General features: G+C 35.1%; 5 protein-coding genes, 1 long non-coding RNA gene and 1 other non-coding gene across 7 annotated transcripts; 4 read left to right on the top strand and 3 right to left on the bottom strand.

Annotated features, from left to right (window-relative positions):
- Positions 1-1033: 1033 nt before the first annotated feature.
- LOC125418589 (eukaryotic translation initiation factor 4B2) lies at positions 1034-5359 on the top strand. The gene is made up of 3 exons (XM_016038977.4): positions 1034-2478; positions 4210-4653; positions 4969-5359. Exons 1-3 carry the CDS (start codon positions 1325-1327, stop codon positions 4991-4993), a joined length of 1623 nt encoding a protein of 540 aa, XP_015894463.2. The 5' UTR covers positions 1034-1324; the 3' UTR covers positions 4994-5359.
- A 400-nt stretch (positions 5360-5759) lies between these two features.
- On the top strand, positions 5760-11458 carry LOC107428446 (GDSL esterase/lipase At5g14450-like). Its single transcript, XM_060813305.1, has 10 exons — positions 5760-6062; positions 6143-6352; positions 6441-6613; positions 6978-7248; positions 7410-9307; positions 9427-9508; positions 9751-9940; positions 10058-10224; positions 10776-11041; positions 11136-11458. Exons 2-5 carry the CDS (start codon positions 6259-6261, stop codon positions 7661-7663), a joined length of 792 nt encoding a protein of 263 aa, XP_060669288.1. The 5' UTR covers positions 5760-6062; positions 6143-6258; the 3' UTR covers positions 7664-9307; positions 9427-9508; positions 9751-9940; positions 10058-10224; positions 10776-11041; positions 11136-11458.
- Positions 11459-11583: 125 nt separating this feature from the next.
- Positions 11584-11656, bottom strand: TRNAR-ACG (transfer RNA arginine (anticodon ACG)). Its single transcript has one exon. It is a non-coding gene; the product is annotated as a tRNA-Arg (tRNA).
- Positions 11657-13067: 1411 nt separating this feature from the next.
- On the top strand, positions 13068-15735 carry LOC107428482 (alpha-L-fucosidase 3). Its single transcript, XM_016039020.4, has 5 exons — positions 13068-13407; positions 14288-14497; positions 14606-14775; positions 14892-15162; positions 15284-15735. Exons 1-5 carry the CDS (start codon positions 13164-13166, stop codon positions 15556-15558), a joined length of 1170 nt encoding a protein of 389 aa, XP_015894506.2. The 5' UTR covers positions 13068-13163; the 3' UTR covers positions 15559-15735.
- Positions 15717-18960, top strand: LOC107428485 (GDSL esterase/lipase At3g26430). Its single transcript, XM_048462965.2, has 5 exons — positions 15717-16074; positions 17482-17691; positions 17792-17961; positions 18059-18329; positions 18490-18960. Exons 1-5 carry the CDS (start codon positions 15717-15719, stop codon positions 18753-18755), a joined length of 1275 nt encoding a protein of 424 aa, XP_048318922.2. The 3' UTR covers positions 18756-18960.
- A 297-nt stretch (positions 18961-19257) lies between these two features.
- Positions 19258-21566, bottom strand: LOC107428455 (uncharacterized). Its single transcript, XM_016038983.4, has one exon. The coding sequence runs from the start codon at positions 21220-21222 to the stop codon at positions 19315-19317; it is 1908 nt and encodes a 635-aa protein (XP_015894469.3). The 5' UTR covers positions 21223-21566; the 3' UTR covers positions 19258-19314.
- Positions 21567-25730: 4164 nt separating this feature from the next.
- Positions 25731-26583, bottom strand: LOC132800256 (uncharacterized). The gene is made up of 2 exons (XR_009635206.1): positions 26530-26583; positions 25731-26390 (listed from the first exon to the last, which is right to left on the bottom strand). It is a non-coding gene; the product is annotated as an uncharacterized LOC132800256 (long non-coding RNA).
- Between the last annotated feature and the right edge of the window lie 136 nt (positions 26584-26719).

The following is a 26719-nucleotide window of genomic DNA, read 5'->3' on the forward strand; positions in this document are numbered from 1 at the left end:
TCAACACTATCGTAACAAATTCTAAGAATTCAAAAAAAAAAAAAAAATATATGCATATGCGATTTCCCTAGTCCTCTCCTTTTTATCTCTACTTTTTTTTTATTCCTGATGAATATGTAGGAAATTTACAAGCTTATTGGCTATTTCTGCACTGCACTTTTAAAGTGAATGAAATTAATACGATCTTTTAGCCAAAAAAAAAAAAAAAAAAAGAAATTAATTGGATCTTTTCTTATGTCCCAAAAAGACAAGAAGAAAAAAAAGAAAAAAAAAATAGTAGGATATTTTGCTAAGCACCGGATTATCTTTGTCTACCCTTTTTGTTTTTTTAATAAGAAATATCTTTATCTACCTTAAAATATCTCAGCCTCGTGTATTTGATTTTCTCGTAAAGTCTAATAATATCTGACCACCAAATATATATGTTACTACTATTATTATTATTATTATTTTTACTAGCTTTGCCTAATCCCATAATACCCAAAAAAAAAAATAATAATTAAAAAATAAAAAAACTTTTCCCAATCGCACACTTATCCATCCACCATGAGTACTCTTTCTATTCCTCAACTGTTTCTTTTAGTTTACGAAAGATATTGTAAGTTTTAATTATTTATATATTATGATTTATTTATTTATTTATTTTTTGAAATTACAGATTTTGTAGAGATTTTATGCAATTATTAAAAAGAAGAAGAAGACATGGAGAGAATAAAGCATTTCACATCGGGTGACATCATCAGACGGTGAACAAGCAGTAATAAAAAAGTGCATTGAAAGGAGACTTGGAAAGATCATCCATCGTGACCGTCCAATAGCTGGAAAGACAAAAAAGAAAAGTAATTACTAACCTCAACATTGTCCCTAGTCCCTACCACACCTTAACACCACCCAATATGTGCGCTCCAAAAACCGCATTTTGCTGGAATTTGCCGTTCTTTTCCATTTCGCTTTACAAAAACCACCCAAAAGTAATTTGTTTTTTTTTTCTTTTATGGGTTTTGGAAAAATATAAATTAAAAAATGATAACATATACACACACGCACGAACACATTCATTCTCTCTCTCTCTCTCTCTCACGCACACCAACTGTGACACCTCTCCCTCTGCCTTCGCATGTTATATCGGAGCTCCGGCTCCACAAACGGAGCCCCATCTTAAAATAAATTAAAAAAGCTTTCTACTTTATAATTTTTAAATTTCTTTTCCCATAGGGATTTTTACTAATTTTTATTTATAATTTTTACCATTTTTTAAAATTTGAGGCTATTTTTATTTTCGCTCTGTGTGTGTGTGTGTTCATCAGATCTTGGAAGCGTGGAAATGTCGAAACCATGGGGTGGTATCGGAGCTTGGGCCGCCGAGGCGGAGCGAGCCGAAGCCGAGGAGAAGGAGGCTGAGGCGGCGGCTGCGGCGGCTGCTGCGACGGCTGCCTCCGAGTCGCAGAGTTTTCCGAGTCTCAAAGAAGCAGTGAACGCCAAGCCCAAGAAGAAGAAGATGACCTTCAGTCTCTCTGAGTTCAATAAGTCTACTTACTCCGATTCCGGACCCGGTGCTAGACCCAACGAGTACAAGGGTTTGACGCCGGACGAGATGCTTCGCCTCCCTACCGGACCCAAAGAAAGGTCGCCGGAGGAAATGCAGTATGGTCGACTCGGTGGCGGTTTCTCATCCTACGGTCGGTCTGGTCCTCCTTCTGGTCGTCTACGTGACCGTGAAGATGGTGATGGTTCTTGGGGTGGTGGTGGTCGAAAATCGTATGGTGGATTCGATGAGGAACGAAGGGGTCCATCTTCTAGGGTTTCAGATTTCGATCAACCTTCTAGGGCTGACGAAGTGGACAATTGGGCAATGGGGAAAAAGTCTCTCCCTTCATTCGAATCGGGTCGGCAAAACAGGTACGGGTCGCTCGGAAGTGGTGGTGCTTCTAGGGCCGACGAGGTTGATAACTGGGCGGTTGGGAAAAAGCCTCTTCCTTCTACTAGATCCTCTACATTCGGCTCCGGTGGTTTTCGCGATTCGAGTGGTTTTCGTGACTCGGAGCCCGATCGCTGGACCCGAGGTGGTGGATTGCGTGAGGCAGAAAGAGAGCGACCAAGATTGGTTTTGGATCCACCGAAAGGCGATGCCGGAGCAAATGAACCGCCGGTAGTGAAGACGAACAGGCCCAGTCCGTTTGGTGATGCGAGGCCCAGAGAGGATGTTCTGGCTGAGAAAGGGTTGGATTGGAAGAAGATGGAGTCTGAATTTGAGGCCAAGAAAACGAGTAGGCCAACCAGTGCGCATTCAAGCAGGCCTTCAAGTGCACAATCCAGCCGGTCTGAAGGTCCTGGATTGCAGGCTGGCGAAAATGTGGTGAAGTCGAAGCCCAAGGTGAATCCATTTGGGGATGCCAAACCTAGGGAAGTTTTGCTGGAGAAACAAGGTAAAGATTGGCGGAAGCTTGATCGTGAATTGGAGCATCGTAGTGTTGACAGGTTTGTAATGTATTCTGTATTTTGTTTCCTTGCAAACATTTTTGGCTTTTTTTTTTTCTAAATTTATTTTTTATTTTTTATCATCAGCATTGTAATCCAGTTTAGGTTTATGGTTTCTACTGGGTTACATTGTTAAATCTGTTATGTTGTTGGTTTTGATACGGTAGTTTTTATTTCCTTGTAATTTTTTTTTTTTTTTTTTCAGCATTGTAATCCGATATAGGCTTTTGGTTGCTGGTAGGTTACATTGTTGAATCTGTTATGTCTTTTGGTTTTGATAGGCAGTTTTTGTAAGTGCTTAAGATAGCCAATATATAGGCCAGTGGATATCATCCGATTAACTTTCATTTTTTGAAGCTGCAGTTGATACTGGTTATTGCTATGGCTGTTTGATACGGTAGTTTTATAAGTGCTTAAGTTAACCAATATATAGTCTGGTGGAGATCATGCAATTAACTTGCATTTTTTATATAGGTTATTGCTATGGCTGTTTTATCTTTTTGTAAGAAGAGGTTGGAAATGATCTTTAAATGTTGCTTATTAGTTTTGTTCCCCTTAATTGGAGAATACTTGGACAACCTTATATGTTGTTGGTCTAGACTTTCTAACCTATTCGTCATGATATTAAAACTTATAATCACGCTCTTAAATTTATAGATATTTCATTAAAAAATGGGTCTTTAAAGTCTAGACTAGGATGGTTGTTCTGTTATTGGCCCTTGAAACTTCTAAGATTTATGCTTGGGGTTTATATGGTTTATATTAAGCTTGACTTTCAGATAAGACCATGAATGCTAGTCATAGTCTTATACAATAACATGCTTCATTTCTTCTAGCATTTCTTTTGGGTTCAAATTTTCATGGTTTACGGATTTGTGCTGCCAGTCCTAGTGGAAGTGGAAATGCCTCTCTGCTTCCTGAAATGGAAGGTTTGCTTGGATATTAATGACGGGGATTATTCCACCCATACTAGCATCTCATATATTGTTTTATTTGCAAATTTTATATTTGATTGGTTTCGATGTGACATGTTCTTTCTTTCTGAATCTCATGAGAATAAGATTTTGATTCAATCGGAGGGTTGTTATACTACAACCCCACCACCAACCCCCCGCCTCCCCCGCGGTTTTTTAATGCCTGGACTTCATTTCGTGCTATTATAGATGCCAGTACATGAGCACTCTCTATGAAAGGTTTATACCTTAAGCTTGGAAGTCATTATTGTATTTGAACCTTTTCTGATTGGACTCCTATATACTTGTGGCCCTATAACATGCTGGCATACAAACATCAGCTTTATTGGACTAATCGATGAATATACACTATTTAGACATAACATTAACTAAGTTTTTATCCTTTTTTTAGTGAAATAGGCACTTTCTGAGGCTAAAGTGATTCTTATTCATTTGTTTGTTTTCACCATATAAATATATTATTGCTGTAACATACATGTTGCATTATGTGGACTGTGGTTTAGGCCTATGACTACTCTTCAATACTTGAAATCTACTTGCTTAATGTTTTGATTTGTTTGCAATTTCAGTCCATTGCAATGTTCTTGCATATGAAGCCATGCTTGTTAGCTTATTGGTAGATGAACATTCTATATATTACCATTTTTCTTGTCCTGTCTTAGTCTTTTTGTTTGGTGGCATGCTCTTTGTGAGCTGTAGATATGTCTTGTGCATACATTCTTGTGTTCTTAATCTCTTGGGGGAAAAAATGTTGCAGACCTGAGACAGACGAGGAAAAGGCATTGAAGGAAGAAATAGATCATCTAAGAAAGGAACTTGAGGAGCAATCTAATCTCAACGGGGAATCTGTGCAAGCGTCTGGTGGACACCAGCCCAGTTTACATGATATTATTCTTGACAAAGAAGCAGAATTGGAAAAGCTGGCTCATGAATTGGATGACAAAGTACGTTTTGGACAGAAAGCCATTGAAAGGCCTGGTTCTGGAGCAGGTAGGCCTGGTTCTGGAGCAGGGAGGGCTGGTAGCTTTCTTGAGAGAACACCTTCTCAATCTGGGTCAATTGATGAATCTAGAAGTGTGGGTTTGTCAGACAGGCCTCGATCACGTGGCACAGGAGATATGTATGCAAGACCTGCTGATGATAGAAAAGCATTTCAAGGTGGCAGGGAAAGAGGATTTCTGGGCAGCAGAGACTTGGACAGGTGGGCATATATTGTATTCTTAATTGTGTTTCTGCGTATTATTTTGAAGTTCACTCTTGATATAATTTTAGTTTTTATTATCAAAGTCTACTCGGAAATACTAGTCATTTTCCAGTTTCTTATAAAATATTTCTTAGTTTTTTGGTTAAATTTGTAATTTTAGGAAGTTTTTAATGATTTTATGTTATACTCTATTAATTGTTTCCGTGTGTGAGATACATCACAAGATCCATGATGGTCTACTTTTTGAGTTACTAGATATGATCCTGGAAGTCTCAAATTGCTAATAATATTTGTCATCTGGCTATGTTACAGGTCAAGATCGAGGGAAAGATGGTGAACAAACAGTTTCTGTGGATTCATTGAATTATCTACTTTTGACAACCAGAACCAAATAATATTTTGTTCCTCACCTTTTTTTTTTTAATTTTTTTTCTTCATTTTGCTTTGGGAATTCGAGCAACGATTATTGAGTACTGGCACCAGGGAACTCTTGCGTTAAATCTTATTGTTACATCTTGGAAACCTTGTAAAATTGCAATTTTTTTTTCTTTTTCGTCTTTCTTTTTCTCCTTCTCTGTTTAAATTAAGGAGGCTGTATTGTTTTGTAGGACTCGGTTTTTGTTGGACACAATGGGATTCACTAGCCTTTATCTCTTGTGACAATTATTCTGAGTGTTATACAGATTGTTTTCCTTTTGCACCAGTCTTTTATCTGCAATGATCTCTCTCCCTACCCACGTAAATAAATTAATGCATTAAGACAAATGTTTGGATAGATGAACTATTGGAAATTTATTAAAATTGTATAGGGAAATTTGATCTCTAATGGGTTGGAACTGAAATTTAGTTGATCCTTTCTTCTAAAGTTGATTCTATTTCGCTTCATGAATTGCAATGGTTATTACTGTAAATATGATGAGCATTTTTATTTTATTTATTTAATTATATTTGGTGTTCAACATGGACGGTGTGCCATTGGATTCTTAAGGGAAATATTTAATTAGTAATTAAGTCACTGGTTGGTAGTCATAGCCCAGCTTCTACTGAAACAATTTATGCTCATTTATCTGTGACACCACCTGTTTGACAAAAGTTCTGAAAGACGTTGACTCCGTTTGCATGGACTGTTTGCTGCCCCTTAGAGTGGGCAAGAGTGGGCAGGAGATGGTGGTCTTCTTCGCCGTTAAGGAAGAGAGTGGCTTGTTTCTTGTCGTTACTTTCTCGATACTTGCCGCAATTGCACGCCGGAAGATTCCAAGTAAGATCTTTGGTAACCGGAGAGATTGCAGTTTCCCGGCAGTATTCAACTTCGGCGATTCGAATTCCGACACCGGTGGTAAATCAGCCGCATTCCATAGGCTCCCTTCTCCTAACGGCGACACCTTCTTTCACAAACCTTCTGGGAGGTACTGCGATGGAAAAGTCACTGTTATGCTTTGGAAATGGAATCCACCTGATAATGATTTCTGATAAACAAATGTTGCAGCTGAGAAGTTGGGTTTGCCGTACGTGGATGCGTATTTGAATTCCATCGAAACCAATTTTCTACATGGTGCGAACTTTGCCACTGGAGGCTCTCCGATTCAGCCACTGGATTCAAAGATGTTCGAGGCGGGATTCAGTCCGATTTCCCTTGATATACAGCTTTTGCAGTTCGAGCAGTTCAAAGCACGAACTGAGGAGCTATACAATGAAGGTTAGATATAGTTGCTTGTGATCAGCGAACCAATGGGTATAAAAGGAAAAACTGAGACTTGCACTTTCTTTTTGTAATTTTCCATCAGCTACATCTTCTTATGTCAAAACCAGTCTTCCAAGACCAGAGGATTTTCCTAAGGCATTATACACTTTGGATATTGGGCAGAATGATCTGACTGCTGGGATCAAATCCATGACAGAGAAACAACTTCTAGCGTCCATGCCACATATTATCAATCTACTTGCTCATGCAGTAGAGGTAATAGATATAGAAAAGACAAAAAGAAAACTTTATATATATATATATATATATATATACACAAACTCAAATCAGATCTTAATATGAGAATGATTTTTTTTTTTTCAACTTTTAGATTGCATCAATACGGGAGATATAAAATTATATTTATTCATTACATAAGTTTCATTTTTTTTTTCTTAAAAGAGGATTTTAGTTTATCACTAGAACATATTTTATCATTTTTAAATTTTAAATTCTAATCTAAAAGCTAATAAAGGAAGTTCTCATATTCGAAACATTATATATATAAATATATTTGATGTCAATTTAATTACTGTAGATTTAAGATCTTATGAATATCTGTTGCAATTTTCTGATTCAGAAACTATACCAACTAGGTGCAAGAGTGTTTTGGATTCATAATACTGGTCCTATTGGTTGTTTGCCTTATTCTCTTATAAAGTATCCTCCAAAGCCTGGAAACATGGACCAAAATGGTTGTATAAAATCCCACAATGAGATTGCCAAGGAATTCAATAGGCAGCTCAAAGAGACGGTATCCCAACTTCGAGTGCAACTTTCTGATGCTGTACTTACTTATGTTGACGTCTTTTTGGCCAAATATTCATTAATCTCTGAAGCACAGAAGCATGGTAAATCCATGATATGATCAAAATCAATTGTTATTTTTGTTTTGGAAAAATTGAAGATTTGGGTTCCAACTCCAAGCATATTAAAAACTTGTATTTGTGCACTAAACTCTTCAGGTGTTCATACTAATGGTCTCTAGTTGTTTGGGTGTTGATGTTTGCAGGTTTTGTAAATCCACTTGGTTATTGTTGTGGGCATGATGGGGATTATTACGTTCAGTGTGGGAAGAAGGCAATGGTAAATGGGACAGAAATCTTTGGGGCTGCATGCAGTGATCCTTCCCTCTACATTAGTTGGGATTCTATACATTATTCTCATGCTGCAAATAGATGGATAGCCTACCATATTGTTGATGGTTCTCTCTCAGACCCTCCAGTTGCCATCACTCAAGCTTGTCACGGCCCTGCTCGTTCGTAGGTGCAAGCTGAAATCTTCAATTCTGAAGTTTTGAATCGGTTGATGAAAATGATCATTATTCCATATTTATGTTTGTAAGTCTACTTGTTATTTTTATTTTTTATCTTTTACTGAAAAAACAACAAATTACAATCTTGAACATTGAAAGCTGTTTTGTTGGTTTGGCAATTTGACGAATTTCATGGCGATTCTGCAAAGAAGTGGTTTTCTTAACCAAAGTGGTTACCTTGCAAAGAAATTATATTGCAAAGAAGTGGTTACCATTCAATTCGTTTGTGTACCATAGCAGGCTAAGGAGTTTTCAATTGTGTTTAGATCAAATGGCACTCACTCCCTATGGATTGTTGCAGGCAGGCAGGCACCTAATGTGAGAAGTCTGGTGCCACAGTGAATAGAACTTACTTCTGTGATCATTCAAAATAAATTTTCTGGGATGCGATACATTATAGAGCTGCAAATACATGACTGACCAATCTTATAGTGGATGACTAGCTCTCAGATTCCCTTGCAGTACCCCTCTTTGAAGAATGTCAGACAACTGTTTTCTTAGTAAATTTAAAGTGATTTCCTGAACCGAAACTATATAAACTAGGAGCGAGGGAGTAAGTTTTCTCTCAAAATCTCAGACCCTTCTCTGTTCTGGCACTGACCTTGTCACAAGCTCATAAGCTTGGTGGGTAAAGTCTGCAATTAAAGAAGTAACTAAATCCTAGTTGAAAATTTCTTTTTTGGTTGACAATCCTAGTTGAAAACTTGAAATATGGTGTTAGGTTCCCTGATAGAGATGGGTCATGTATGACGTGGACTTTTATGGCTGCATTCTTAATATGGTTATTCTAAGTCTCTTCTCTATGGCAAAGCAATAAACTTGACAATCGACTTTATATTTATTATTTCTAAACGACAATAATATATGTTAACTCGCACAAATTTGACCTGAAAAGTTGCGACTTGGCCAGTTTGTGAAGTTGCGACTTGACCAGTTTGTGAAGCCCGAAGATAGTTTCTTCGTCCAACGAAGTAGTATATTCCTGCAGTAATAGCTACCAATCACGGTAAGAGTTTGCCAGATTACTGATTTGAGTTTCACTTCCTTACAGAAAACTTATAGAACTAAAATTAGTTTTTATCTTTCTATGAAATATAGATTAAACTTTAGCCTGCTTTTTTCACTTTTTAGAATCAGTGCTTAAGAAGGGGTAAAAAAAAAAAAAAAAAAAAAGGAAGTGTTTTTAGCAGAAACTCAAAAGTTTTCCCTTGTCTCTTACACGTGTACTATGTGTGTGTGTGTGTGTGTGTTATTAGACTTGTGAATCCTACTCTTGCCAACTCATTTCCATCATTGGTTATTGAAATTTATGTATCGTTTCTAAGTAATTAACTGTTCCTTCTACAAAGCCAACAAATCTTGCTTTAAGCTGCTAGCAATATTGATGATCGCTTGTTCAAACTCTAGTAGCATATCTTGCCTTTTTCTGCAAGAAAGGTCTAAGGTAACAACTTGAGGTGTATATGGACTGGGTGATCAGCACAAGATGGAGGGATTCTTGGGAACTGAAGAAGGGTATCGAAGCAGTGTCAATGGGAGTTGTTCTAGCTGGTGCATTTTCAATTCATTTGGACAGAAAAAGAAATTGGATTCTGGTAAAAACGAAGTTGCCAATTTCCAGCAATTTATAACTGATTCAAATTCTGATATGGAACCTTTTTCCAGAAACCTTCAGGTAGGTACTCTGATGGATGTCTCATTGTTGATTTTGCAGGTTGGCATATCCATTACTAACTTAAGGAGTTAGGTAGTTTTATCGTATCAACGAAGGACGTCAAGTTGACTGCTCTTCTGAGGTGCTAATTTGACCTTAAATCAACTAGATATTTAAGGTTTTGGTACCATGTTACGTAACCATCAGTTCCCAATGCTTTCGATATTAGTAAAAATGGTCGTATTATGAACATCAAGTTGACAGTATAGCCAGTTCTGCAATCTTTCACGAATTACTAGTTTCAGCCAAACATAATATCTTCAGTTTTGTCCTAGCTGTTCATTCTCTTTCTCTCTCTCAAATTTTATATGGTAATAATTGCAGCTCAGAAGTTCGGTTTGCAATATTTGAGTGCTTATCTGGATTCCTCGTTATGAGCAAATTTAACAACTGGAGGATCTACAATTCAGCCATAAGATGGGCGCATGTTTGATGCAAAATTCAGCCCCATTTCTCTTGACATACAGATTTTGCAATTCCTACTGTTACAAAGCTCGTGCCAGTTAGCCTAACGGTAAGGGTTTATATATATTTGACTGAAATGGTATTTTAACATAAAGTTAGGGAAAATTCTCACATTCTCAATCCACTAAGTAGGTTGCATTACTTATCTATGCGTTCTTGTTTTCAGATAAAAATTCTCACATCAAAAACAGTCTCCTTAGACCAGGGGATTTCTCCAAGGCCATGTACACATTGCCCATAGGACGGAATGATCTTTATGCTGGACTAATATGGATGACAGCAGAGCAAGTATCTATTTCCAATTTCACTGATCGGTTAGGTTTCGCAATAGAGGTAATTAAAAATTTACATTAACCTGTTGGTGAAGAAACATATAATTGGCTACAAACACATTGTTAATGAACATCTTAAGGAACCACTAATCCCATAAGGTTGCACGTAAAGAAGTAGATACAAAGATGTATTTCACATGACCTACAGATTACAAAGCTATGATTCCATGTTATCACTTGTCCAAAGCCTGGAAGAAGTTGGGCCCCAACAATGTATATCAAGCCAACACACGAAGACAATAATCTTAACGAATCTTATTTTTCGAAGCCATAGTCTTACCATATAAGATAAGTTCATGTAATGATTAAATCAAAAGTGAATCAACTTGTCTGTGTTTGTATCAGCAATGATTTCATCTTATATATAAGGTGTTACCGTAAAGGCTGATAACTTTAAAAGATATGTTTTTGATTCCTTGTAGTTTTGCAGAACTAGTTAGAGAAGCCAGTCATAATCATTAGCCTTTTGCGTTTATCATAAACCCAGAAGCCAGTCATTGTCATTTTCCATTTGCCTTGTATCATATTTATACCTAATGTGACTTTATGCAGTTCTCATCCTATACATATTCAGCAGCAAGAGCTTGGTGGATCCAGAACACGGGGCTGCTTGCCTATAATTCTCAAACTTTCCACCACAACCTGGTGACATGGACCAAATCGGTTGTTCAAAGTCTCAAAATGAGGTAGCTGAGGAATTTAACACACAACCCAAAGACAGCGTTTCCAAACTAAGGACCAAACTTTCAGACGCTAACCTTACCTATGTGGATGTTTATGCAGCAAAATATAACTTACCAGCGAAGCAGTGAAGTACGGTAAGTGTCAATGTCCTGCACTTCACTTGACTTGGTTCTAAGTTTAGCATGTGTTAATGTAATATGTTTTTTATTTGGTTTCATGAATTTGTAGGTTTTTGAAATCCTTTTGGGTTTGTACTGGACACTATGGAGAATATTTTCATTGCCGTGGGATGAATGTAGTTGTTAATGTCTGGGACAGTGTGCATCATTCTCATGCAGCAAACCAGTGGGAGACCAGCTTATTCTGGATGGCTCTTTTTCAGACCCTCCAATTTCATTATTTCACTCACCAAAGCGTGTCAGATTGCTGAACCATGATTTTTTAGTTTGGTTTCTTTCGGTTGTGTATTATATTTTGTATGCAAACTTTGACTTGAAAACCTAAAAATAGAAAACTCAATTGTTGAAGGTGAGGATTCAATTGCGTGAGTATGTGCTAAATATTTGCTGCTAAATTTGTCTTCCAGCATTTTCGTGAATCATATTCATATTGTTTCCGAGCCGCTTTATAAAGGAAGGCAAACAAATACGGTTGTAAAAATACAATCATACAGCAACGACTCCACTGGGGATCGAACCCAGAATCTCTGGTTCCGTAGACCAGCGCCTTATCCATTGGGCCATGGAGTCGGATGGTATCATTGTTTCTAGATATTATTAATTTCAGGGTTATAACCTTTTTTTTTTTTTTTTTTTTTTTGTGTTTTTTGGGGCAGGGACAATAGACTCTATCTTAATTTGTGGTACCTGTATTTGTTATATCTGGGGATTATATATTAACTTTATGATCTTAGGAAAACATAATAAAAAATGTTCTAGCAATTTGTAACAATGACCGGCCTAAATTGCATTTTCTCTCATTTTGAGAAGAAATATAAAGATAATTAAATTTGTCATCTCTAATTTGTTCACCAAGAGATACCAATTTATTTACATTATGTACTGAATTATATTAAATTTTCAATTATTTATTTAAGGATTTATTTGTTTATTGTATCAATATTCTGTGTAGGTTAATTAATTTTCATAGTATTATAGATACCAACATGCTATAGAAATTCATTATTTAATTTGTTTTATTGAGTCAATATTGTCGTATTATTTATTAATTAAATTCGGTAAACATAGTTTGACAGTTGTAACAATAACTCCATCCTAAAAGACACACAGATACACTCAAATTAAATATTAGATAATCTAAAACTGGAGAAAAAGAGAGATATTTGGTCAAGTTTATAACTCTAAATAGAAAACTAAGAGAAAAAAAGATGTTGAAGAAAAAAAAAAAAGAAAAAAAGAGAGAGAGAGAGAGAGAAATGGTCAAACTTAAAAAACTACTCATTGTTGAAATGAAATACGTGGTTGTTCTTAATTGGGTGAAGGATGATGGCGTGAACTCTTTCCATCCTCCAGTTGATCTGATAAATGAGTGCAACATTTTTTTGATGTTATAGATTGGAAATTGGTTTTGTGTCATGCCCTTAGAGAGTGCAATAGAGTTGCTGATAAATTGATTAATTTGTGTCTTAGAGGAAGCTCCACTCTTCTAGGTTTAGCCCCTTTATAACCAAAATAAATAAATAAAAGAGAAAAAAAATTAGTCTATAAATAGAAATAAAATGTTATTTGTCATTATTTGTGATAGGTCTTCACATTATAGCTATTTAAAATATATATTGTTAAAATGTTAACTTTTTATATTACATTTTAAATATAAAAAATAAAATATAATTAAATGAGTATCAGCTGTGACAATTATTGATATGGAAGATCAAAGAGGAAAAAAATGCTCAACCTTATAACTAATTAATAAAAGGAAAAAAAAAGAAAAAAAAAAAAGAATATCATCAACATTCTAATTCTTATCTGATTCCCCCTCATTTTTGGGGTTTGGTTAGTGAAAGAGGGATTCATGGAATCATTAGTTTAATGATCCAAATAATGTATGGTTAAAAATAATAATAAACATATATATATATAAGTAAAAGAGAGTTATCCAAATAATACTTATCCGATAATACAACAAAACTTTTTCACACTATAAATAACTCACAGAAACTCACTCTTTCACGCACTATTAGTCTCTTCCTGTTCTTTCTCTGTGTTTACTTTAATTTTCTTTTCTCTATTATTTGCCATGGGGTCACACATGCTAATGTGTGGTCTCACTCTCACTACTTTGTTTTCCATGATATCCGTGAGCATGGCCGATGATAAAAGTGTATGTAACTTTCCGGCAATATTTAACTTTGGAGACTCAAACTCCGATACCGGTGGTTTATCTGCAGCTTTTGGACAAGCCCCACCTCCTCATGGCGAATCATATTTCCACCACCCTGCTGGTCGTTACTGTGATGGTCGTGTTATCATAGATTTCATAGGTATACATATTTTATATCTTAATATATATGTCTATCTATATATATATATATATACACGACTTCTTAGTTCTTATAATACATATATATTTTGCTATGTAAATTCATTTTCCTATTGTTTGTTATGGTATATATGTTTTAAATACATGCCTTTTGTATACAGATCTTTTTCTATCTTTTCTATTGAATTTCCTAACTAATATGAATAAGTCCATTTTTGCATCACAAAGCTTTAACATTTATGAGAAAGTTGAAATTATTTTTGTTTTAAAAAAGAAAACAAAAACCCAGAAAAGTTAGCAAAATTTTTTAGTACCTTTTTATTATTTTTTATTATTATTATTTTTTTTATGTAGACTCGCATAAATTTTCCTTGCAACCAAACGGTCCAGCTTGGGTCAGTTTCTGGTAAAGAAAAGCGTGATACTTTGCTTTTGAATTGTCCAATTTCTCGATATATTCCAACTTTTTGGATTGGACCCCAATTCCACCGACACTTTGCAGAACGAATATGGGGCCGGGGGGGGCAAAAAAAAAAAAGAAAAGAAAAGTAACTATCACCTATCTCCAAAATCCTCTCTACCAAATTTTTTGGGGTTCTACCTTTCAGTTTTAACGTTTTCTTTTTTTCTTTTTCTTTCTTTTTTTTTTTTTTTGGGTTTCGCAGTCTAACGTATTAAAACTTTGAATTATTTCACTTCAATAATTCAAAATATAATAATGATTGAATTTTAAATGTGCTAGATATATCCAAGATTCACTTAAAAAAAAATTGAAAAATTGTTTTTTATTTTTTTTTATTTTTTTTATAATAATTGAAACTATTTTGTCATTAAAAAAAAGAAAGTGACAATTAAAGACAATATTGGTTATGAAATCTCAGCTCAGAAGCTTGGATTGCCATTGCTAAGTGCTTATTTAGATTCTGTGGGCACCAACTTCAGCCATGGAGCCAACTTTGCCACAGCAGGTTCAACCGTGAGACCCCAAAACACAACTCTCCGCCAGGGCGGTTTCAGTCCCATCTCTTTGGACGTTCAATTCGTTGAGTTCTGTGAATTCCAGAATAGAACTCAAACTTTCCGTGCCCAAAGTAAAACAAAATCATTCTTTCAAATTTATTGTAACATTTTTATTTTTATTTTTAATGACTATTTTCCAATTTGGGATTTTAATATATACACTATGTAAATTTATGCAGATGAAGTTTTCAAAAGCCTATTGCCTCCCGCAGAATATTTCAATGACGCATTGTACACATTTGATATTGGTCAGAACGACTTAACATCAGGTTACTTCTCTAACATGTCAGTCACTGAAGTTAAAGCATACATTCCTGATGTACTTCTACAGCTCTCTAACACCATAAGGGTTGGTATCAAATTCTTCAAATATTAATTCCCATTTAAATTGTTTTTCATTTTTTTTTTTTTATAATATGAGACTGATTCTATATATATGTTATATATTTTTGGTGGTTGTCATAGTATATATATGCTAGAGGAGGGAGATACTTTTGGATACACAATACAGGTCCAGTAGGATGTTTACCATATGTGATTGATCGGCTGCTGGTCAGAACACCAGACGTTGACGCTGCTGGTTGTGCCACACCTTTCAATGAAGTTGCACAGGTTTTCAACGAAGGATTAAAGCAATCCGTGATGGAATTGCGAAAGGAATTACCATTGGCTGCTCTCACTTATGTTGATGTCTATACTCTCAAATACGAAATGTTTACCAACCCATCAAAGCATGGTACACTACCAAATTACTAAATTAAAATTAACTTTTTTTTTTTTTTTGTTTTTTTGGGTTCAATATAGTACTCTATGTATGATATGATATAGTTGAAATTAATCAATAAAAATAATGGCAGGGTTTGTGGACCCACTGCGAGCATGTTGTGGACACGGTGGGAAGTATAATTACAATGCTAACATTGGATGTGGAGCAATGAAAAATGTGAATGGGACACAAATTATGATTGGAAAGGCTTGCAAAGATCCAGGGGTTAAAGTGATTTGGGATGGTGTTCATTTTACACAAGCAGCTAACAAATTCATCACTGAACATATTGAAACCGGTGCATTTTCAGACCCTCCAATTCCCTTGAAAATGGCTTGCCTTCGGAACCCACCCACTTCCCATTGAAGCAAAAATAATCAATCGTCAATGTTCATTCATATTTTTAGCCTTAATTAATTCCTTTTTTTTTTTTTTAATTTTTTTTTTTTTGGTTTCAGATCTAGATTAGACTTATGTGACCCAAGTCATGATATGTAATAAAATTTCATGATTATTTAATTATAATGATTTTATTTCTTTATATATATATATATATATGCATATTAATCTTCAGACTTTATTGGCATTACAAACCAATTCTTTCATCTTCTTCTCTATCTCTCTTTTGGCTCTCTCCAATGGAGTCTCGCTACTCGAGCAGTGTTTTTCTCTTTCTCCTGTGGGTGGTGTTGTCATTTCCAAGTTCCACCTTCGGTTTGAGGTCCTGCCATTTTCCGGCAATTTTCAACTTCGGAGACTCGAATTCCGACACCGGAGGTCTGTCGGCAGCATTTGGACAAGCACCACATCCAAACGGAGTTACATATTTCCACACCCCATCTGGACGCTATTCTGATGGCCGTCTGGTCATTGACTTCATAGGTATTATTATTATTATTATTATTCTAAAATATCTTTTCCTTTTTTTTATTTATTTTTATTTTTATTTTTTGGGGTCCATTCTTTCTTTCCTAATTTTACAAACAGCCAAAACCCATTTCAAAATTATTGATGGTTTATCAATTCTCGATGGAATTTTTTTTTTTTTTTTCCTTTTTTTGTTTACATCTCGATGGAAACTTCTAATAATATATGGCAATTTTTATTTTTTTTTTCCTGCATCTTGACTGTTTGTATATATGAGTGTTTCATTGTGTATATGCTTTTTTTTTTGTTTTTTTTTTTTTTTGGGGTTTAATTCTAAAATCTCTTATCCATTTCCGTTCTTTTCTAATTCTACAAAGTACAAACTACCAAAACCCATTTCAAAATTATTGATAGTTTATCAATTCTGGATGGAAAATTGTAATTCTATGAATATGGTAAATTTTTTTTTTTTTTTTCTGCATTGGCTGTTTCTGTACGAGTGTTTCACTGTTTTGGTGCTTTGTTTTTCCTTTTTTAGTCCTTTTTTGGTTTGGACTTTAGAAGAGTCATGACTGTGAGTCTATGTCTCTGTGACGAGGCGTCGATCTCAAGAATATACAATCAAATATATATAAAATTTCCACTTTTCTTGCAGAAAATCATTAACTACTGTCGTTTAGGAACAAAGACAGCTCAGGCTGGTACCAATTTGACCGACTTCAAATTTAAAACTCTATGTGCAGCATGTGACTCCACCATATAAACTGAAACATCGTACAAAAATGATCAAAAAACTTTAAATATAGAAGAAAGAAATTAAACAGCAGGATTGTCTTTAAATATAAAAGAACGAAATCAAACGGCAGGATTGATAATGATGTTATTATTTTTAAAGAGAATTTATCCATCATTAATCCATTATGTTAGATTATGAGATATGCATCCCATGACATTTTAAGTAAATTTCTTGAAAGTGTTTTTTTTTTTTTTTCCGATATAATTATCTTTTAAGTAAATTTTATTGAATTTTAACCGATTGTCATACCAAGTGTATAACCATGCACTATCAATGTTGACAATGATATGGAAATTTGTGTGGTGGATACGAACAAAAAAAATTTGTTATTTTTGACCTGAATTGATGGTATATATCATTCCAATATTAATGATAATCTATATCTATCATCTATGTATCTCATGATGATTTTTTTGATGTTGTTGAGAATATGGAGATTCCAATTCCAAATCATTAGCAGAGGAATAGATCTGTCACTAAAACTGTATATTCCATCACTTTCAAAGTAATTTTTTAATGTGTTTGCTTTTCATTCTAATTTTTCAATGGTATAATGAATAATCTGTTTCATCTCCAATAATAATAATTTATTCATGTAATAAGATGGCTAATGTTTTTATGTGCAGCGGAGAGCTTGGGATTGCCCTACCTTAGTGCTTATTTAGACTCGGTGGGTTCAAACTTTAGCCATGGAGCCAATTTTGCCACAGCTGGATCAACCATTAGACCTCAAAACACTACCATTTCACAGAGTGGATATAGTCCAATTTCATTGAATGTGCAATTTATTCAATTCTCAGATTTTCATAGGAGAACACAAATTTTCCTGAAAAAAGGTGATTAATTTCCATTTGAAGATGGTATCTGATTAATTTCATTATCTATGCAAATTAGGAACAAATTCTTTTTTTACTTAAATGGGATTTGATTGAATAGGAGAATTATTTAAGAAATTGTTGCCGAAGGAAGATAGTTTTTCTCAAGCCCTATATACCTTTGATATTGGCCAAAATGATCTCACTGCTGGTTACAAACTTAACTTGACCACTGAACAAGTTAAGGCATATGTTCCTGATGTTCTGAGCCAGTTATATAATACCATTAAGGTGAGATTTGAATACCCAAATTGTAAAACTGATTTTTTTATTTTGTTTTTAATTTTTATGCATTTATTTATTTTGGGATTGCTCTTTCCATTTGCAGAATGTGTATGGTCAAGGAGGAAGATCATTTTGGATACACAATACAGGCCCTGTCGGCTGTCTGCCCTACATTTTAGACCGGTATCTTGTCACAGCAGCCCAAATTGATAAATATGGATGTGCCACTCCATTCAATGAAGTGGCCCAATATTTTAACATCAGATTAAAAGCACTAGTGGCCCAACTTAGGAAAGATCTCCCTGAGGCTGCAATCACCTATGTGGACGTCTATTCAGTCAAGTACACCCTTATCAGCCAAGCCAAAAAATATGGTAAATCTTTCACATCCTTTTCTGAGATTATTAGTGTCCGCATTTTTTTTTTTAAATGAAATTTTCAATTATTGGGTTGAGTTCAATAAAATCATGAACCCACATATAATTCACAAATTAATTACTTTTTTTTTTCTCTTTTTATATTGGGAATATGAAGGATTTAAGCTGCCCCTTGTAGCATGTTGTGGTCACGGTGGAAAGTACAATTTCAATAACAACATGAGGTGTGGAAGCAAGAAAACAATCAAAGGAAAAGAAGTTTTGATCGCCAAATCATGCAGCAATCCAAGTGTCAGGATTAATTGGGATGGGATCCACTTCACAGAGGCTGCTAACAAGTGGATATTTGAACAAATTTCTGATGGATCATTTTCAGATCCACCAATTCCATTGAAGATGGCATGTCACAGAATGGACCTATGATTTTTTTTTTCTCTCTCTCTCAAAAAAAAAAAAAAAAAAAACGAAGTGCCCTTTTTTTTTATTCTAAAAGGTAATTTGCAAAAGTAAGGGAAAAAGGGAACAATCTTTTTTATTGTTCCACATTGGAATGCTAGGATTAACAAATTATTTATTATTGGATTTGTTTTTGACTAACAATAATTGTAGCCTTTGGACGGTTTTCTGATGATTGTCTGGTCATTGATTTCATAGGTATTTCTAAAATCTCTTCCATTTTTCTCCATTCTTTCCAAACCTAGTTTATACATACTTCCAAAACCCATTTGAAAACTACATTGATAGATAGGAAAAATTTAACAGAAGTAAGAATGTGTGACATAGAGTGTTTCCTTGTTTTGATGCTCTGTTTTTCGTGACTATGACATGGCATCAGAATAACACGTCCAGATTAAATTACTCAAAAATAGAGAAGAAAAGGGGGGGGGGGGGGGGGGGGGGGGGGGGGGGGTGGAGAGAAAACTAATACATTAAACTTCCATTTTCTCACAGAAAATCTTTGTCTTTTATGAACAAAGACAACTTAGGCGAAATTGGCTTTCTTGTCAATCTGAATTCTATGATGATACATTGGCAGGTTAATGATCTGTTTAATCTCATCCAACAAGAAATCCTCTGTGATGTTATCCTTTATGCTTCGCATGACCTTCTTGTAAGTGTTAAAATCATTTGGAGTCGATTTATCTGTCCTGACCCTCATGAACTCCCACTTCTGTTTTTCAAAATCCAAACAACACTCGATGATTTTCCCCGCATAGGAAGATGGATCTAAACCACCTTTAAATTCAACCTTATAATTTCCTTCCATCAGTTTCTTCTTTCCTCGTTCATAAAGAAAAAGTAAATGATGACGATCATCATCATCACCAATCTGAAATAGAAAATCAACGGAGTTCATCTTAGCATATTTCCATTTCAGAAGGCCTTGATGAGTGCGTGGAACATACGGATCATCCCAGCCTTGAAATATAAGGCCATCTGCATCATGTGATAGCTTCCTCGGAATGAATTCCTTCAAAAGCTTGTTAACAGTTGTTAGCAACCAAAAATCCTTCCTTCTCACCCTAAACGGTTCCAATTCATATCTATAACAACTATCCCTCAATTTGACTCGTTCATTTCGGCGAGGGACAATTACTTGTTTCTCAAGCATCATCCATCTTTCATGGAAAGGCCGCTCTATTACAGATACATTGTTAACCACCATCATATCATAGATAAGGTATCTTCTCTCTTGCTTGTGTGAATCTGGTAATGTATCAATTACCATCTCCCCATCAAGTAATGTATAATGATGATTATGATGATGATGAGATTTCTGATCAGCTAAAGGAAATCTCATATGAGCCCTCCTAAAGTTAAAATTCCTATCAATCAAATAGCAACCATCTATTGTAATTAGCATCATATATCTTGTACCATCAGCTTTCCATGTTGCATAATAATATTGTTGCCTCAGCAATTGTAAATTGTCGCTATTAAGAGAAACTGGGTGTGATCCTGGAAATTGACTAGCACTATTCCCTCTTGCTCCAACACCCAACTTAAGTGATTGATAGCAGAACTTCCTGAATGCATCTTGCTGCTCCCAAGGTATCTCATCTCCCAAAACATCATCATTCGTCATCATCACTGAGTTCGAATCCGAATCATGTGTCCCGCACAAAGGAGAAGCTGGAACTCCATCATCATCGTTATCATTATCAAGATCAGAACTAGACCCCTTCCATTGTGGGGTTGGTGGGCAAATGGACATTTGAGGCTTTCTTTCATGATAAAATGCATATAATGCATCAATGTAGTCCTTTTTGTAGATACCCGGAGGGCGTGCTTGAGCAAATACTCCAATTGCCTCAGTTAGAGAAATAGACCGAGTTCTCATAAGGAAGTGAACAATCATATATCCAGTGCGATTGTGGCCATGTGTACAATGCACAAGAATACCGTACTTGTGATTCTGACGACAAGGAATGAATTTTGAAACCTCATACACAAAGTGGTTAACAGACGAATTATCAGGTACAGAGTCTCTGCCTTTGCACGGAATCTTAACGTGCTTAATACCATCTTTATTCAAATCCTGAGTAGGGTAATAACGCTTAGTATTTGTCAAATCGATGACCAAACCCAGTGTTCTTCCTAGAACCCTTTGATGATGATGAACCTGTTTGAATGAATATCTTCCACCAGGTGGAATCCTATCATTATATGCTTCACTGAGTGGAACCTTTGAAGGTACCATGTAGCAAATTTCTTCACCAAATGCAGGGCAATCCAGCCAACCAGGGGGCAAAGCTAACTTACTACTTTTATCAAACACATGGTGTTCACGTGGTTGAGATTCATGGTCTCGGTCTCTTTTCAAACGTCTACGCCTTTCTTCTTTGGGTTGGAGTATTGGTGAACCATTTAAGTCCATAGCAACAATCATTCATAATCCACCAGAAAAATTTTACATCCACAGAGTATAAATTCCAAAAATACTACCTTAAGAAAATCCAATCGTCGAAGGAAAGTTGCAGAGAGGGTTCTAATCCTTCCGAAACCCCGGATCACAAAGATCAAAGACGTTTCTTCTTCTTCTTCTTCTATTTGCCGTGTTCAAGTTTGAAGAAAACCCTGAGATTTCTGTATTTGGTTCGGCTGGTACCCCTCCTTTCCTACAAATATAAAAGCCCTATTCTTCCGAAACCGTTCAGACGAGAAAGAAATTGAAAATCAATTCAATATTTTATATAATGAGATAAAACCCCCCAGTTATTTATTTATATTTTTTTTAAACAACGATGATAATTGTGGAGGAAAATAGATATTATGGATTTTTATTTTCTTTTCTTTTGTTTTTATATAAGCAATTAGGCAGTCATCATTAATGAGAATTTATTAGTATATTGTAGATAATTACGTTGTTTATTGTTGGGATTTATTAGTACTTATAGTATATTATAGATAAGAAGAAGTTAATTTGTTCTTAAAAATAAGAGGAATTTTTTTTTTTAAAAAACTTTTTGCAAAATAATAAGAGGAAGTTCCATTCAAATAAAAAATAATAATAATAAATAAAAAGGAAGTTAATTGGTGAGAAAATATCTTCTATGCCCTTGCATCACAGTCACATGCACAAAACGTGGTCATGTTAAAATTTTCAACTGAAAATTTTAAAAATAAAAATAGCAACTCCACACACTCTTCAAACACGTTTATACAATACAATACGAAATGCCAACCAAAAAAAAAAAAAAAATGTAAAAATACAAACTTTAAAAAATTTGTCAAGTAAAATTAGTTTAATTAATATGCCGTTTATATTTAAATTTAAAATATGAGATAGAGAAAATTATTATAAATGATATATATATATAGATCAACCGCAATATCATTATAGATCAACCGCAATGCATATTTGCATATCAAATATATACATATCATCAAAAGATTGAATAACTATTTTTATTTTGATGTATTTCTTTCTTTCTATTTTGGGAATGCTCTGTAAAATGTATACAGGCTAAGTGGGCTGTCTGCCCTTCATTTTGGACTGGTATCTCATCAAGACAGCTTGAATTGAAGGGGCCTAATATTTGGGTTTTTCCCATAAATAGCCACCTTACAACTTCATTTTAGAAAAATAGCAAATTTTTTTTTTTTTTTAAAAACTAGCCACCTTGGGACAAAAATACCCTTGATAAAATTGAAAATTACACAAAAGCTTTCCTTTCTTCTACACAGCCGTTCGTTCGTGGGGGTGGGGTTTATACAAAACTGTTCGTAGGGTTTCTCTAAACTCTTTGCATCTCATCGCCTCTCACTCTCATTTTTTTGTATTTTCTCATATCTCAAACTAAAATCAGGTAAAAATTTTATCTTTTTTCTTATTAGATGAAAGTAAGGAAATATGTGTTTTTTTTGTTTTTTCTCTTTCTATTTTTTCTTGTAAGTTTTATTAGTTTAGGGTTTTTTAAGCTTTTTATTTGATATGGGTATGCAAGAAATTGATTTATGAGATGTTCTATGTGATTTTAAAGATACTTTAGGTGGCATATGGTTTGAAAATGGAAGAAATTTTGTGTAAAACTGAAAAATCGCGGAAAACAGTAAAAACGGAGGAAATTTGGCGAAAAAGATGAATTTCCGCCAATTTCCTCCAGTTTGTCCGTTTTCGCAAATTTCCGCCAATTTTCCGCCAATTTTCCGCCAGTTTTCCGCCAGTTTTCCGCAAATTTTCCGCCAGTTTTCCACCAGTAGGAAAAAGCTATATTTGGCCCGAAAAAAAAAAAACAGAGTCAACTTTTTTAATACAGTTAATATGTTTGTTTAATATTATTCAAAATTTTATATATTTATTGATTTAGTTTAACGTTATTCATTTAATTTTGTAGTCAAATGGAAGATGATGACATTGTAATTGCGGTTTTATACAATGGAACATTGGTACAAAATGATAGTGGTGATTGGGAATATCGAAATGGTAAAAATGATAGTGGTGATTGGAAATATTAAGAGGTTTTACCCGTTACTTTGCTGAGGGGTATTTTGTGCCAATTCACATGTAAACTCGTCAACGGAGTCTACAAGATCCGGCCGCTGCTCATAAAAGGATGCAGACCGCAGTAAATATGGTAACATTATGCATAATTTCTGGAAATAAATTTGTCCCTTGTATCGGTTACCAGCCTTATCTGAATCATATACAGTCATGCGACGCTCTTTTAAGTCCACGTGCCCTACCACCCAATGTATGTTGCGCTTGTTTAGTGGAATCAACAACTGTCAATACATTACAGAATTTCAGTTAGCACAATAAATAAAGGAAGGCACATGAATAAATGAATAGTTAACATTACACAATTTGGACATGTATATATTACATGATTTACGTATTTCCATGGCTTGGACTCCTTCATTCGAATCCCCAACACATATTCTTGCATTGCGTATGAGAATTGGAACTTAGATGGATTGTCGATGAACTTTCCATGACATTGCTCAATGTATACCTACAACAAAATAATTTATTAGTTATCTAAAATCACAATAGCCACATATAGGACACATGGCCGTTACTTACCCAAAATCCTCCATCTAGCACCTCAAAACTAGGATAAAAAATATCAGCAAATTGATTGGCACATACACGAAATAGGTAAGGCAGGACTTCCATATGCTGCATTGAAAGACGAGTTAATTTTAAATTACATCCATGTAGTTGAACAACTATCTATGGAATTTATCAAATTATAAAATAAAAATCTTGATACTTACATCGTGATTCAGCCACTTCTCACTGTTTATAAGCAACTGGAAAAAGTCTTTACCCGCAGTCAAAATGTCCATATCAACCTTTGATGCCCAACCAGACTTCATAATATGCCGATATATGCATGCTCAACTTCAGTCACATTCATTAAGCCATGAACGGGATACTGCAAAAGACAAAAGGGATTATAATCAAGTGATTAGCAAGTAATACTAATATTCATACAAATGCCATGTCCGACAACTTCTTTCCGAATGCTTGACCCAATGAAGGAATTGTCTCAAAACCCCAAATCTGTCAAACAATTAATTAGTAATCAATAAGTAACGAAATATACACCATACATACAAGTGTAATGAACTTTAAATAATAGTGTAACAAACTTACCATGAAAGCCAAAGGATCTAATGGTGGTAGTATACGATAAAGTACCCCATGGATAGTTATTGAAGTACTCTAAATCGTCCACCATCTCCAAGTGATAATGAGGTGCGGTGGCCATGCTTTCTTTGCCTAGAAGAACCGTCTCTAGGAAATATAATAAAGCCAACTTCAATCTATCATCGTCGGCTTCATCATTGTCTTGACACTGTGCAGTCAGGAAAGCTTCGGTTATCTCCGAATTAGTGATCTTTCGCTTTCCGCCAAAATACGTGTCATTAATACGAGTAGAGATGTTAACCTGCCTATTGGGTTCGTAACCAAACCGTAGACCTGTAATTATGGTGAAGTCCCTCTGTGTAAATCTAGCACCACGCCCTCCAAAATTGAATACCATAGAGTCCTTGTCGTCGCAAACACATTGCCTATACAGCATGCTGTTGACGATGTGGCCACTAAATTGTATCTCGTTGGCCTTCAAAAAGTGGCCAAAACAGCTATCCTCAAACTTCTTTATTTGGGCTGGAGTCAGTTTGAACTTAATATCCGACACGGCTTTCCAGAAGTTCGATCTACAATTAACCTTTACCCTCGATATCTCCGAGTCCTAAAACCTTCGTTGGTAATCTGAATCCATTTATCTGCAAATCAAATACAACAAAACATAACAGATGGAGGAAACATTTTTTCCGACACGAGAAAAGCCTGAAGGACAATTTTTCCGCCTGGAGGAAAAAATTTTCCGCCTGGAGGAAAAGGTTTTCCGCCTGGAGGAAAACATTTCCTCCAGGAGGAAATTCGCCTGGCGGAAAAAATTTCCTCCAGGAGGAAAACATTTTCCGCCTGGAGGAAATTTTTTCCTCCAGAAGTAAAAAAATTCCCGCCAGGAGGAAAACATGGTCCCTGTGTCAGTTTTGTTAGATATTTGCAGTACCATCTCAATTCTAGCAGCCCTACATGTCATGGATTTGATTTATCTCAATTTAGCTTCACTATTTTATTAACTTATGGCCTTTATTTGGAGAAATATTTCAATAGCATTACCATGGTGCTATTTTCCTTTTAGTCTTTTACTCCCCAATAATGAAAAGCATTATAAATCAAAGATACTTCAACAAATTTAATGATCTAATAGCAAAATTATAAATACTTAATTTGCTTTTGAACGCAGTTTAACACCATTTTAACGCTATTAGCTCTAAAATGCTTCCCAGATGAAGGGTTTTTTCCGGGTATGGAATAAAGCATCACCAAATCTACGAGACCAAGAAAAGCAAGATTCTAGATCACAGAACAAGATAGATCACCAAATGATTTAGAGGTCTCTTAAAAAATGTGGAAATATGAGCTTCTTCATTTTTTTATTGTTACACATTACAAGAAAAAGTAGTCCACAACAAAACCCCCTATAAGCGAATGCTATCCCTTTGTATAACATCAAGAAATATTACAAAGAATGCTCTATCAGTACTCACACTAATTCCTAGAAAATTATCTCCTCTCTGCATCTTGTTTCTGCTCCTAACACATTCATAAGCAGTTCTTTCATCTCTGCAATCCATCCATTCATCCAACAACAATTTGATCCCAAGTTTTGCCAAGCTGTAGCCGTATCTTCAAAATTGTATAACTCCAGATTTACAACAGATGGGTTAGCTGCTTTACAGTTGCCATCCTTTCACAGAGGGGAAGCTATGATGAAATATTTTCTACGTTAGCTGACTCCTGGCTGCAAAATGGGAAAGAAAGTCCAACCGTTGCCAGGCTTAGATTCCTTTCCAGCTACTTTTTCATTAGCCCACCACTCTGAGCCATTGGTAGGCTTATCTGAAAATTCTGACTTTGTGCTGTCAAAATTGAATTCCTTTATTGACCCAAGAGTGATGGATCGATGCTTTCGGTAGCACTGATCCTCCCATTCTCCATGATCCGAGACTCCAGCAGCTACCCCATCTTCTTTTCTGCAGTCAAATGAAATAAGGATATGAATGAGAGGGAATTTCAGCACAACCAATATCTGTTTTCTTCTTTAGCCAGTAAAAAGTCAAGCACATTATAAGAGAATAATCCTCATTAGATATATTAATTTGGTGTCTCAACTTGTAGGATAAGATAAGCCAATGTCTAGATTCATTTATAGAAGTTGTCATGATTTATATTATATAAATATAAACTTAATCCACAAACTATGTGGAGATAAATATAATAACCAAGTTGTTAATAACTTGCAATAGACATAATAATACATGTGAAACAATATAGTTTAACTATAACAGTACGCATCAGGAAA

Source organism: Ziziphus jujuba, chromosome 12 (assembly GCF_031755915.1).
Source record: "Ziziphus jujuba cultivar Dongzao chromosome 12, ASM3175591v1".
NCBI lineage: Eukaryota > Viridiplantae > Streptophyta > Magnoliopsida > Rosales > Rhamnaceae > Ziziphus > Ziziphus jujuba.

What these genes read in the sequence shown, in the direction of transcription:
- LOC107428485 (XM_048462965.2), top strand. Translation starts at nt 15,717, where the DNA reads ATGATTTTATTTCTTTATATATATATATATATATGCATATTAATCTTC. An exon ending in ACAAATTTTCCTGAAAAAAG is followed by an intron (nt 17,692 to 17,791) that starts GTGATTAATTTC and finishes TTGATTGAATAG; the next exon opens with GAGAATTATTTAAGAAATTG. An exon ending in CAGCCAAGCCAAAAAATATG is followed by an intron (nt 18,330 to 18,489) that starts GTAAATCTTTCA and finishes GGGAATATGAAG; the next exon opens with GATTTAAGCTGCCCCTTGTA.
- LOC107428455 (XM_016038983.4), bottom strand. Translation starts at nt 21,222, where the DNA reads ATGATTGTTGCTATGGACTTAAATGGTTCACCAATACTCCAACCCAAA.
- LOC107428482 (XM_016039020.4), top strand. Translation starts at nt 13,164, where the DNA reads ATGGGGTCACACATGCTAATGTGTGGTCTCACTCTCACTACTTTGTTT. An exon ending in TCAAACTTTCCGTGCCCAAA is followed by an intron (nt 14,498 to 14,605) that starts GTAAAACAAAAT and finishes AAATTTATGCAG; the next exon opens with ATGAAGTTTTCAAAAGCCTA. An exon ending in TACCAACCCATCAAAGCATG is followed by an intron (nt 15,163 to 15,283) that starts GTACACTACCAA and finishes AAATAATGGCAG; the next exon opens with GGTTTGTGGACCCACTGCGA.
- LOC107428446 (XM_060813305.1), top strand. Translation starts at nt 6,259, where the DNA reads ATGTTCGAGGCGGGATTCAGTCCGATTTCCCTTGATATACAGCTTTTG. An exon ending in TACTTGCTCATGCAGTAGAG is followed by an intron (nt 6,614 to 6,977) that starts GTAATAGATATA and finishes TTTCTGATTCAG; the next exon opens with AAACTATACCAACTAGGTGC. An exon ending in CTCTGAAGCACAGAAGCATG is followed by an intron (nt 7,249 to 7,409) that starts GTAAATCCATGA and finishes TGATGTTTGCAG; the next exon opens with GTTTTGTAAATCCACTTGGT.
- LOC125418589 (XM_016038977.4), top strand. Translation starts at nt 1,325, where the DNA reads ATGTCGAAACCATGGGGTGGTATCGGAGCTTGGGCCGCCGAGGCGGAG. An exon ending in GAGCATCGTAGTGTTGACAG is followed by an intron (nt 2,479 to 4,209) that starts GTTTGTAATGTA and finishes AAAATGTTGCAG; the next exon opens with ACCTGAGACAGACGAGGAAA. An exon ending in GGCAGCAGAGACTTGGACAG is followed by an intron (nt 4,654 to 4,968) that starts GTGGGCATATAT and finishes GCTATGTTACAG; the next exon opens with GTCAAGATCGAGGGAAAGAT.